The sequence below is a fragment of the Leopardus geoffroyi genome, chromosome C1 (genome assembly GCF_018350155.1).
Source record: "Leopardus geoffroyi isolate Oge1 chromosome C1, O.geoffroyi_Oge1_pat1.0, whole genome shotgun sequence".
NCBI lineage: Eukaryota > Metazoa > Chordata > Mammalia > Carnivora > Felidae > Leopardus > Leopardus geoffroyi.
In genome coordinates, this window is record NC_059328.1 from 56,495,273 (window position 1) to 56,508,732 (window position 13,460).

General features: G+C 44.8%; 1 protein-coding gene across 4 annotated transcripts in view; it reads right to left on the minus strand.

The window, feature by feature from the left end:
* WLS (Wnt ligand secretion mediator) overlaps positions 1-2,000 on the minus strand; it is a 101,670-nt gene extending 99,670 nt beyond the window's left edge. For 2 of the 4 annotated variants that reach the window (XR_006712361.1, XM_045477799.1), the window contains exon 1: positions 1,625-1,980. Coding sequence is in view for 2 of the 4 variants with exons in the window: in XM_045477799.1 (XP_045333755.1) it covers positions 1,625-1,730 (106 nt within the window). In the remaining 2 variants the exon portion in view is untranslated. Of the gene's footprint in view, positions 1-1,624 lie in introns of all 4 variants that reach the window. The other 2 variants (XR_006712360.1, XM_045477800.1) reach the window with 2 other exon arrangements.
* Between the last annotated feature and the right edge of the window lie 11,460 nt (positions 2,001-13,460).

Here is a 13,460-nt window from a genome sequence, read left to right on the forward strand (position 1 = left end):
GGAAACATGGAGATTGTACGTAGCCAAACAGGAGCTCTTAACAGGAAAGCCAAACCCCGTTGTGTGTGTCCGCGCGCGTGTATGTATTTGAGAGGCGAGGGTTGCAGGAACAAAAAGATTAAGCTGTTTGGCCCAAATTGAGAATACGGGCTTGTAAAACTCCGAACCCCTTTCTGCTTTGTGGATACATACGCAGAGAGAAAGGCATGATCTCCTCCAGAAATTTCTGCCTCGGTGAAGCTTCACCCACTCTCCTTTGTTTAAAACAATTAGCTTGGATGTTACAGTGATTTACAGAACCAGACTCCCTTTAATTTGTTCGCATCAAACCCAAGTCTGGAGACAAAACGGCACACACAGGGCTCGAGGTGCCCAAGCCTGTGCGGCTCTCACCACCACGCCGACGACGGCGCCCGCGCGGCGCTGACTCTCGCAAAGGGACGGGCGGAGAAAGCCCCTCCGCGGACTCTCCACTCCACAAAGTTTCGCAGGTCCGCGAAGAAAGCAAAACCACCCCATCCGCGCCCGTTGCAAAGTTGGCACTGAAGTTTGTACCGGGATGTCCTAAATCCCAAGGGGGAAGGGGACGCGAGTGTGCGGCGAGGCTGGAGGATGGATGAAGACGGAGAGACAGCCAAGAGGGAGTTTTTCCGAGTGGAAGATCCGTGAGACCATCTTCTTCACTCGGAAGCCTGTTTGGCTCCCAGAGGTCCGGGCCGCGCTCGCCAGGGGAGGCGCCGTCGCCGGGGGCCGGAGAGCTGTCACCTGCGGGGAGCCGCGGCGGGGGCGGGAGGCGGGAGGCCCTCTGCTAGGCGCCCTGGGAGGACTGGGGGCTTCAGAATACCCAGCTTTGCGGGCTCTGAGAAGTGGGGGAGGGGAGATTCGCGAGAGGGCAGGAGGCCAAGAGCAACACCTTACGGATACGCTTTTCCCTTCCGACCTCTCCAACTTCCCGCAGCGCCAGCCAAGGACTTTCTCCCACCGCACCCCACGGCATCTCGCCTCCGGGCCCACCTCGCAGACCCGTCAGCGGCCGCGGCGGGGGGTGGGGGTGGGGTGCGGTGAGGAAGCAGCGGGCGCGAAGGCTGGGACCCCAAAACGCAAACTCTCACCCCCTAGCTGAGACGACCAAATGGGTTTACACAGGCAACGATCACAGCCCCGTAGCAGGACTCCGGGTTAGCGCCGGGCGCAGTTCCCTGACTCTTCTGTTGTTCCCAATAAAGTCGATTACGTTGCCCTCCGGGAGCTGATTGGGAGGGAACGGAGAGGAAAAGGGGGGAACGCGGGAAAAAGCGGGGGGAGCAGCAATCAACTTTGTAACCCAGCGCTTCCTCGCGCGATCCGTCGCCATGCTTAAGATTCCCACCCCCGCCACCCCCCTCCTTCCTTTCAAGTGGATACTGAAACTAGGCCAAAACTTTTTCCCCTCCTTTTCTCTTAGCCACTAGACTGGATTGTGCCCCACGGAGCCCCATGGAGCTCTGCTTTCTTAAGCACAATAGCCGGACTAATTAGATCATAGAAGCAAGGCAGTGATACTGTAACAAGTAGCCCGAGAGGCAAAGAGGGAAGGGGCCCGAAAAGAGAGAAAGGGGGAAAAGTTTGCAGCTCTCGCACTTACCAATCAAGCCTCCCACCAGAAAGGCGATGATTTGGAACACGAGCAGAATCCCACCAACAATGCACAGCTTCTTGGTGCTCATGTTTTCTATAATTGCCCCAGCCATTTTTGCGCCCCCCTTTTTCTTTCCTCCTTGAAATAAATGTTTTAGGGTGTGCTATTTGCCCCCCTCTCCTCTCAGGCTCCCTCCTCCCTCGCCTCCTTTCTGGGCGCTGCAAAACTTCAGGGGTGCGGGAGCGCGGCGAGGATGGGACCGGGACGCACGGCGCCCGCACGGATTCCCCCGGCGCAGCCGGCTCGGGCTCCCCCAATGCCCGGAGCTGTGATTGTGGCCGCTCCGCCGCCTGTGGACGCTTAAAGGAGCAGGGAAGCGGATCACATGACGCTGCCTGCCTCCCTCCCTTTCTTCCTCCCTCCCTCTCGCGCTTCCTCCCTCCCTCCCTCCCTCTCTCTCTTCCTCTCCCCGTTGCCCGCCTGTGCGGGGCTCGGAGCTCCGGAGGGTGCTGGCGTCCCGACCCCGGTCTGTCTGGCAGCCTGTCCCGCCTGGGGCTGGTGTCGTTTGGGGGTTGATGTTGTTGTTAAGTGGGTTCCCCCTACCCCGCCTCTCACGTTTCCTTTTCTGGTGCGAGATTTAAATCACCCATGGACAGCTTTGCAGACCTTTAACTTACGCGTTGACTTTAGGAAGCGGGCCCCACCCGCAACTGCTAGAACTCTCTTTGGGAAAGAGAAGAATTTTTTAAAGGGACCCAAAGATGCTTAAGTCAAAGCACAGAGATGCAGAATAGTCTTCGGCTTCCTTCGACCTGGTCCCAGCCTTAGTTATTGGGCATATACACAGCTAAATTTCCTCCGCTGCACCTCTGGAGGAATCCTGTGCTCCAGCCAAGTCAGACCACTGTTCATTATCCCCCATTCCATGAGTTTCCAGAGCCTTGACCCTGGCCCTTAAATATATATATTCTACTCCGTCGGAGTTTTAAACCTCATTTAAAAACCAGCTCGTCACCTAAGTTTCCACATCACCTCCGTGTAGTATTTCCGTGAACTAAACCCCTACAACTCGTGTTTACATTCTTAGCTCCTGTTGTGAGGACCTGTGTGTACATGTTTGTCTCCACAGAGCTGTAAACTCCTGGGGGATAGGGACCGAGTTTTATTCATCTTTGAACCACACCCCCACCCCCTGTGGTGCCTAACAAAATTCTAGGTCTTGTAGGTCCTCCATAAACTTTTGTGGAATGAATAAATGAATGTGAAAGCAAGCCCACGGTTTGCATTTCAAAAGCCTGAAAGAGACCTTATTTGATTTAGATGGTACACTTATTTAGTTGCAATGTTTGTTGTCTCTTTGTGAGGATATATTTATATTTGCACTTAACTTCTAGAGAAGGAAGCTGAGACTCTTCAGAGATTTCCTGTTCTATCAAGCCTAAATTCCTGGACCTGGTTTTTCCATGTTCCATAAATAGGTCACTCGATCAGCACAACTCATTTGCCCAACAGACCCTTGGTTTGGTCACCCCCCACTCCTACACAAACAAGGTTTCTACCACCCACTGTTCCTTACACACCTGGCTTCTTGTCCCTTCCCTCTATCCACAGCCTCTTTATGCCAAGGGAATACCCCAAATCCTCTCTTCTCTGCTCTATTTTTGAACTTGCATTGCCCTTATGGAAGATACCATGCAGATTACACTTAATAGAAGTATTCATTTCTAGTCTCCAGCTAGACTAGACACTCCTCAAGGACGGGTACCATACTTTATGCATTGAAAACCCATCTCCTTGGAGTCTAACAGTTCTTAAGAGTTCTGGGGATATAGTTGCTATTTATCCATTCATTCCTTCAACCTTTTAACCAGTAGGGCTCACATATTGAGCCCTTAACCTGTTCCAGGCTTTCTGTTTCCTTCCTCTGTTTCTGTATCCTCCAAGCCCTTGAGGATACCAAGATATGAAGACACTCCTGTCCTGGAGGAGCCCACATCCAGCTGTTATTCACTGAATAGTGATTAATGACCTTTACTTTGGAGAACACCAGATCAGATGGGAAGCAGCACACAGAATTGCTGTCAACAGTAGTGGTCAGAAGTGTTTGGTACCAAACACAGATAGACCAGTGTGGGATATTTGCCTTCCTTCTTTACCTTTTCAGAGCTTACATCACTTTTCTTCCCCTTGACCGGAGTAGGTCCCAGGACATCATAAAAAGAAGTAGGAATGCCTTTCTCACCTCTGCTGCTAGTTAACTCCACATTCTGTGTTCTTATCTCAGCAAGCTACCAACTTCCACACATTTGGATAATAATGATGCCTTTGGGTTCAAATTTCTTTTTAATACCAAGGAATTTTTTTAAATTAAGGTTGATAGGATTCACTATCAAGATTTACTCTCCATTTGATATTGTTTCTCTATTTAAGAAGACAGAAATGGTATTCTATGAACTTCAAATATGAAGTGGAGCCACAAGAATGTTGAATTGGTTTATCGTCATCCCCCCTTATCCAGGGTTTAGTTTTCTGTGGTTTCAGTTACCTGCAGTCAACTGCGGTCTGATGGTCTGAAAGCAGATGATCCTTCTGACCTATTGTCAGAAGGTCAATAAGTAGCCTAATGCTACAATACAATGCCTTTGTCATTCACCTCACTTCCTGTCAACACAAAGGCATTTTATCATCTCAAGTCATCACAAGAAGGCTGAGTACAGTACAATAAGGTATTTTGAAAGACTACATTCACATAGCTTTAATTACAGTATATTGTTATAATTGTTTTATTCCATTATTAGTTATTGTTGTTAATCTCTTACTGTACCCAACTTTATCATAGGTATATACACATAGGATAAGACATAGTATATACAGGGTTTGGTATTATCTGCGATTTCAGGCATCCACTGGGGATCATGGAACATACATCCCACAGATAAGGGAGTGTACTATATTTGTTTAACATTAGCTAGCTCCTTCAGTCATTTTTCCTTTTTTAAAAAAAAAATTTAATGTTTATTTATTTTTGAGAGAGAGGGAGAGAGAGAGACAGAACATGAGTGGGGTAGGGCAGAGAGAGAGAGAGAGACACAGAATCTGAAGCAGGCTCCAGGGTCTGAGCTGTCTGCACAGAGCCTGACATGGGGCTCGAACCCACGAACCGTGAGATCATGGCCTGAGGCAATGTCAGCCGCTTAACCCACTGAGTCACCCAGGTGACCCTCCTCAAGTCATGTTTCTATTAACTGCTACAACACACTCTACTCCCTTGGTTCACAAGTGCATCTCTTTAGAGTAACTGGTCTCACTTCTTTGGTACCAGTTTCCCCATCTGAAAATGAGATTATTGGAATAAAATACTGTTTCCCCACAAGGGTGGTCCCCTATTTTTAAATGGCACCTATTAGATAACCATTTTAATTAAAAAGAAATATTTCTGGGGCACCTGGGTGGCTCAGTGAGTTGAGCGTCCGACTTCAGCTCAGGTCATGATCTCATGGCTCATGAGTTTGAGCTCTGTGTCAGGCTCCGTGCTGACAGCTCAGAGTCTGGAGCCTGCTTTGGATTCTGTGTCTCACTCTCTCTCTCTCTGCCCCTCCCCTGCTCGCACTCTGTCACTCTCTCTCTCTCAAAAATAAACAAACATTAAAAAAAAATTTTTTTTTTAATATTTCTAATTGCTAATCAACTCTTCTAACTCTCATGAGATGACCACTATTACCAAACTGTGTGGAACAGACATTTTCAGTATTTATCACCATGAGCTTCTTCAAGAAAAATTTATAATTTCTATGATATCTTTTTAAAAATTTAAAATGACTGTCAGATCCTTATTTCCCAAGGGAATAACACACACACAAGTTGAAAAGAGCATGAGTGTTTGAGTTCTCTGGGTTTGGAATGGAGCTTAGACCCCAGCTCTGCCCCTTGCTTGTTATGTGTGATTATGGGCCACTACAGTTACCTAGCACTCCAAAGCTTAGCTTTCTTGTCTCTAAAATGCAGATAATCGGGGCACCAGGGTGGCTCAGTCGTTAAGCTGCCGACTTCAGCTCAGGTCATGATCTCGCAGTCTGTGAGTTCGAGCCCCGCGTCGGGCTCTGTGCTGACAGCTCAGAGCCTGGAGCCTGTTTCAGATTCTGTGTCTCCCTCTCTCTGACCCTCCCCCGTTCATGCTCTGTCTCTCTCTGTCTCAAAAAGTAAATAAACGCTAAAAATAAATAAATAAATAAATAAATAAATAAAAGTAAATAAATAAAATGCAGATAATGGCAACATCTGCCTCATGGTATTCTTGCAAGACATGGTGATGATGATTATACTGAAGAACCCTTAAGGGAAACCGATAACCTTACATTAAAAACTAGTAAAACTGGGGGCGCCTGGGTGGCGCAGTCGGTTAAGCGTCCGACTTCAGCCAGGTCATGATCTCGCGGTCCGTGAGTTTGGGTCCCGCGTCAGGCTCTGGGCTGATGGCTCAGAGCCTGGAGTCTGTTTCCGATTCTGTGTCTCCCTCTCTCTCTGCCCCTCCCCCGTTCATGCTCTGTCTCTCTCTGTCCCAAAAATAAATAAACGTTGAAAAAAAAATTAAAAAAAAAAACTAGTAAAACTGATCATTAATTGGTTCTTCCTCAGCTCTAAAATGTTACCACATTATCATTATTTTTCGAGGCATATTTTAGGAACAGCGTAAGAGATTAACTCTACTTGAGAAGGGTTTTAGAAAGGTTAACATCTAGTATGGAACTCTGTACAACAGTAGGTAAAATTGAAACATAGAAACATTCTATTCTAAAAAATACTTTCAATCACCAGTAAAGCACTTGTTGTGGGTCCTGAGGTAGATCATCCCAGACACTGGATAATCCAAGAGTGCAATCCAACTTTTCCAACAGCATTGGATCATTCCAATTCTATTTCACTAGACTTTAAGTTGGAGATCCTGATTTATCCATCATTTTATTTGAAGGGTTTGTCTTATGGAAGAATATACTGATGTTCAAGGCATATTTATTGAATGGATGAATGAATAAATGGATGAATAAATGAGTAACTGAAGGTAAATTAACTGCCACCAGCCCTGCCCCCACCCCCCAAATTCCTATATAGCATATACTGACAAATTCCTATCTGGCATATGTAACCTGGGCTGTAGTTTTCACATATATCTATATATGTGCTGTATTGTCACCCTGGTTTGCAAGCTGCTTAAACACAAGGAAAGTGTGACCAGAGCCTTTGTCTCTCTTACAGCCCCAGCACTGTACCTTGCACAGAGGAGGACTCAGTTCCTGGAGCTGAGAAAGCCCACTTTGGAAGCCAAGGGCAGCATTCCATTATTGTCATTGAAATAAATGTAATGCAGAGATCTAAAAGAATTGCATATACCTACTCAAACACCTAATTTACTTCCCAGAGGGACCTAACAAGAGTAATAATCCCACTCCAGTCTTCTCATTCTCATAAATAACTTTTACCCATAAATGGCATCCCCGGGGCTCTTCTGTTGTTGGCATTTTCTTGTAGTTAGTGCCTGTGAATGTGAGCAGGCACTTTGGGTTCTTACTCTATTATTCAGTGTCACTTTTCACTCAGTATACATACATGAATATATATATATATATATATATATACACACACACACACACACACACACACACACACACACACATATATGTATATATATTCACAGCTTCTTTTAAAATCCTTTTCTTCCCCCACCCCCAACCATCCTTCCCTTCTTTCTCTGTGATCCCCTTTGTCTTATTTTGTATGTAAATACAAGAGCTTTTCTAGCACCTCCTTTCACACACTAATCTTGGTTAGGAACTGTTCAGAACCCAGAGCTTAGAAGACCAGTACATTAAGGTGATCTTTTTTGATGAAATAGTTTAATAAATACCCCACCACTGCCTCCCTTTTTACACATCAGCACCCAGCTTTACATCTTTTCTTTGACATTCTGCATACATTTCAGACATTAGGTTTATTCAATCACAGCTTTAAATCTTACGGTTGTGTAAATAAATAAGAGAATTACTTACCTTTCTGAGGCTTACTCTTCTTATTTCTTAAAACAAAAGAAGATGCTAATACCAACTTCATAGGCTGTGGTAAGCATTAAACATATGTTACAAAGTGCCTAGGTCAGAGCCTGACACAGAGTGGGCACTCAATGAATATTTTGCATGTTATAAGGGAGAAGGTTTCTGTTCCCAAATAGAAAAAAAAAAAAAGAACTATAAAACCCTTAATTATTGTCTCTTATGAAATTGCTTTTTGAACCCAGGCAACTTGGAAGGGCAAAGTAAAAAAAACTTTATAGGTTTCCAGAGGCCTCTGGTGGGAGGCAGCTGACAACTTGAAGTAGTCAGCCAGGCCCCCGTTGTTTCCCAGGCTTGAAAGAGACTGCTGCAGAGGGCTAGGATGTGCCAGTGTTTAAACCTCCAAGATCACATGTGCTTGGTTCCTGGAGAAGAGGTAGGGAAAAGTCTTTCTCTCTTTGCCAGTTTCCATAGTGTAGGCCTGATGGGGTCTGTGCTGAATGCTTCTGTCCCGCCCACCTTGCCCTCATGACTGTGCTCCCTCGCCATTTCACCATGTACTTCGTCCTGCTCACAAGTACTTCTCCATCTGCTTTTTCCCATGGAGAGCGGCAGTGGGAGGAGAGTCTGGCCAGGCCAAGATACACCTCCTTGGACAATGATCCAGTGATGTGTAGACAACACTCAGCACCATAGCATAGAGTTGGCACATAAGTTTTGTTAAATGAGTAAATGATGAAGGAACATGTTATGGTCCCCAGCTATCTACGGGTTCAGAAAGGAAGGCCCTCCACAGATGGCCAATGGCAGGAAGAAGGGCTGAGATTTAATCTCAGCCCAAGCACTTTGCTAAATGCTTTACATGTGTTATCTCTATCAATCTACACCACAATCCTGTGAGATAGGTACTACGTTTATCATTTTAAAGAGAGGAAAGCTGGTTCAGAGAAGTTATGGAATATTCCCTTGGCCACACGGCTACTACACTGGGAAGCTGAGATTCTAAGGTAGCTACAATACAACATTCATTCATTCAGTCACCACATATGTATTGACCTCCTTGAGTGCCAGAAACAGATCTAGAGGCTGGGGAAGAGCAGTGGGCCCAACAGAGGCCTTGCGCTCACGCAGCCTACATTAGAAAGCCCACTTCAGAGCCTCGGTTCTTATTTCCTTTTATGTCAGTTATGCCCTTTGAACTCACCAAAGGAAAGAAACCTACAGACTTGTGGAAGTGAGGAGAAATGGAATCCTTGGTGTGCACAAGGGCCTCACCTCATGTTTCCCTCAGGAGACGTTCATTCAGAAGCCCCTTTTCCCGCCAGTTCGGAGACAGGCACTGTTGCAGCGTTTTTTGCTGCTCCTTTGTTCATACATCCAGCTCTGTTTTCTTCCTCAGCACCTCACTCCCACTCAGATCAAACTCCCTCCAATTAAGCCTTAATCTTTGCAATCCATTCTTTGGTAGTATTTGCCATTAAGGCTTTTCCAAGCTGAAGATCAATTTTCAAGTCAAATGACTCACGAAAGTAATTAAGCATAATTTCAGTGTTTTGAGGACATTCTTCAAGAACACATGCTAGCAAAAGACATTCAGGTTATCAGAAGACTCAGTGTACAGAATTAGTTTTGGCTGTAGCTAACCTGCGAATTGATTCCTAAAACTTTTGTTTGGTTATTTATTTTGTAGTCATCATGTAAGTCCCTAACAAAGACCCTCTTGGCCAAGGATTTGAAGTTGCTTGATCAATATTATTCATCTTAATGTAAAAATGTATGAGGGTAAAAATTCCCAATTTCTGATATGTGTCTTCCTTTTCTAAGAACACTGGAGCCTGAATGACTTGATGATGTTTTCTTTCATTTCTTTCATAAATATTTATTACATGTTTACCATATGCCAGGTATCTGGCAAGTGCTGGGATACAAATACAAAAAAGACAGATAGGCTCTCGCTCTCACCAAACTTCTCATGGCAGGTGTGTGTGCATGATGCAACAGCTGTATTAGCCAAGAGAGTCGGTCCTAAAGAATCCCTGATGTAGGAGGCAAGGAGGAGACCTCAGGTGGAGAAAGAGAAAGGACAGCAGGTGCTCTCCTTGGCTTAGTGCACAAGGTCCTCCACACTCTGGAGTCAGTATGGCAGAGAGAAGCATGGGCTCTGGAGCCAGACTACCTGTGGTCTGAGTCCTGACTTTGCCACTTACTAGTTGTATGTCTAGGCTAGCTAGGGTAATTTTTTTTGGTCACTCTGTGCCCTCATCTGTAAAATGGGAATAATAATACTCTCCCCAGGGGTGCCTGGCTGGCTCAGTCAGTAGAACAAGTGACTCTTGGTCTCAGGGTGGTGAGTTCAAGCCCCATGTTGTGCATAGAGCTACTTAAAAAATAATAATAATAAATTTTTAAAAATAAAAAAATACTCTCCCCAGGGCACCTGGGTGGTTTAGTCAGTTGAGTGTCTGACCCTTTTTTTTTATTTATTTACTTTTGAGAGAGAGAGAGAGAGAGAGAGAGAGAGAGAGAGCAGGTGAAGGGTGGAGAGAGGGAGACACAGAATCCACAGCAGGCTCTAGGATCCGAGCTGTCAGCACAGAGCCTGACATGGGGCTCAAACTCATGGAGTGCGAGATCATGACCTGAGTCAAAGTCGAATGCTCAACCAACTGAGCCACCCAGGTGCACCTGAGTGCTTGACTCTTGATTTTGGGCTCGGGTGTGATCTCACAGTTTTTGAGTTCAATCCCCACATGGGGCTCTGTGCTGACAGTGTGGAGCCTGCTTGGGATTCTCTCTTTCTCCCTCTCTCTCTGCCCCTCCCCTGCTTGTATCTCTCTCTCAAAATAAATATATAAACATTTGGGGCCCCTGGGTGGTTCAGTCAGTTAAGCATCTGACTTCAGCTCAGGTCATGATCTCATGGTTCATGGGTTCGAGCCCCACATCAGGCTCTGCACTGAACGGCTCAGAGCCTAGAGCCAGTTTTGGATTCTGTGTCTCCCTCTCTCTCTGCCTCCTCCCTGCTCATGCTCTCTCTCTCTCTCTCTCTCTCTCTGTCTCAAAATTAATAAATAAAACATTTAAAAAAGATTTTAAAAATAAACAGTAACAAATTAAAAAAATACTTTCCCCATATGTGATTGTTATAAATATTAAATGGGATAATTTGTGTTAAGTATTTAAAATAGTGTCTTGAGGGGCCTGGGTGCCTCAGTTGAGCATCCAACCCTTGATCTCAGCTCAGGTCTTGATCTCAGGGTCATGAGTTCAAGCCCCGCATTGGGTTCCACGCTGCATGTGAAGCCTACTTAAAAATATATATTTTCCCCTCTCCTGCCATTCCCACAAGGGCACTGTGGGTTTTGTTCACATTACACATCTTGATAAATCCCCCAAATTTATCTACATATGAGTAATTATTACTATTATTATTCATTAGTAATTTATTGAGCCTCTCCTGTGTGTTAGGTGTTGCTGCGCGATTATTGGAGGCAGTGTGAGAAGCAAGGATAAGGATCAAACAGACCTGGTGGAACTGTGGGACCTTGGTCACATAGCTTGACCTCTTTGACCCTCAGCTAAGCCACCTGTAAATGTGGAGATGATGGCATCTTCACAGAAGCTGTGGTGAGGATTGAATACATTCAATGCATAAAGTGCTTATCAAGGTGCCAGGCATTTGATAAGCCCTCAATAATGAGGAACTAGAGGAGGAGGCAGAGGGTAATCTTACTGGTGGCTGCCATTATTTAGTCAGAAAACTGAGGTTCAAGACCTTCAGTCCTTGTTTTCCTGTTCTGCTCTGTTCAGGGGCTCTTTCTCCCATGATGGTGTATTGTCCTCAACCCCACTTTCCTGTAATCCTGTTGACAGCTCTCTCTCCTTGAACAACCCTGCTGTTACTTAGAAAGAATGGGATGGTAAGCCTCAGGACTGCCTGTTGAAACTCTGTCTTTCAAGTATCACACATACTTTGAGATACTTTTTTGATCCTTTTTCCTCCTAAGCAGATACAGTATCTACCTTGGGTAAACCCTCATATAGCTAGGTCTGTTGTGTCCCTTTACACATGCTACCCCAATACTGCAGTCATTTGGGGATTTGTCTTATCTATTCCAGTAGGTCACAAAATTTTTAAGATAAAAAGGCTGTTGTACTCAGAAGTGTTTTTATTTAATTCTAGTGGAATCCTTGGCTTTGCAGCAATTCTCTTAGAGCTTTCTACTTCCAGATTTTTGCCTCTTCACCTTCTTCTCAAAACAGATGTTCTATTTTACTGGGTAGGTCAGGAGAACGAGCCATCAGATATAAACACTCCAACCTGATTAATATTTTCCTATGCCTGATCTCCAAGGAAACAATGAATGACCTCTTGGGCAAAGTATATACCTTTACTTAAGCACATCCACCTGTCCTTATGCTCTTAGAGCTATTTTAGAGAGCTGCCCAGCATAGCCTAATAGCTAAGGGCATATGTCCTGTTTAGCCCCTGCCAGGGTAAGAACGGGGATTGTATGAGTTAGCACATGAAAAGTACTTACCAGATAAAGCACTTAGCACATGGTACACACTCAGTAAACGTTAGCTATTATTATTAATGATCTTCTATCAGCTTCTATAACTTGCTTCTTTAATGACATCCTTTCATATCTTTCCTCAATCTTACTTTCAAATCTTCTCCAACCTAAAAAATATCCTTCTCAGCTCTGCATTCTCCTTAATTCATAATCTTCACAAACTTCTTTCCTTTAATTATAAATCGAATTTCTGAAAATAACGCTTCACATTTGCTGGCTCTATAATCTCACCTCCCATTCCCTTTCTGACCCCCTGCAGACAATCTAGATTCCAGACCCAACATTCCATTGGCTCTGCTCTGACAAAGATCACCAGTGACCTCTTTGGTGTTCATCCTATTTGATGCCTCTGAAATTGAACACTCATTCTTTGGGAAACAATCTCACCTCCTCGGCTTCAAAAAATCTGCTCTTTCAGTTCCCCTACTTCTCTACCATCCCCTTTGCTCTCTCTCATTGGTTCCATTTCTTCTGCCCACTCTCTGAAAGTTAATTCTCCTCACCATTCTCTCCTTTACCTCATCCCTTCCCAGAGGGTCTATGAGCAAATCTGTATCTTCAGCTCTGACCTCTTGCCTCAACTTTAGACTCAAAGAGCCTATGCTTCCTAGACATCTCTTCCTAGACAAACTACACTCACATCCAAATCAAGCAGATGCCTTCCCTATCTCAGTTAACTGCCCAACTCTCCAACCAGTCACCCAAGTTGCATACCTCAAGGCCATCCTTGATTCATTACCCACACGTCCAATCAGTTATCCAGACCAGATTCTACCTCTTTTATACATGAGCTAGCCTCTCCTCTCCACCCTCCCACCTCTCTGCAAGTCCAGACCCTCATCGTCTTTCCAACTTGGACTTATTGAAGACCTTCCCTATCAACTCTCCAATCTCTAGTTTCTTACTATAGATAATCCAGTCTGCATACAGTCTCCAAAGTGTGATCATTATAAAATACAGATCTGTTTTCTTCACTTTCTGAATATAACTCTGCAATATCTTCGTATTGCCTACAAATAAAGCCTATGGATAAAGTCCACATACGGTAAAATCTAACTGAATACTCTAAGATCTTGCTACTTTAGATTATTTCTTATTCTTGGACTTACCAGGACATTTATCTGTACATTATTGTGTATAATTCACAGTCTAGCTCATGTATTTCTCCTTATAACATAATCACTAGAATAGGCCAGTTGACCTAAGGTAGTTTCACCAAGC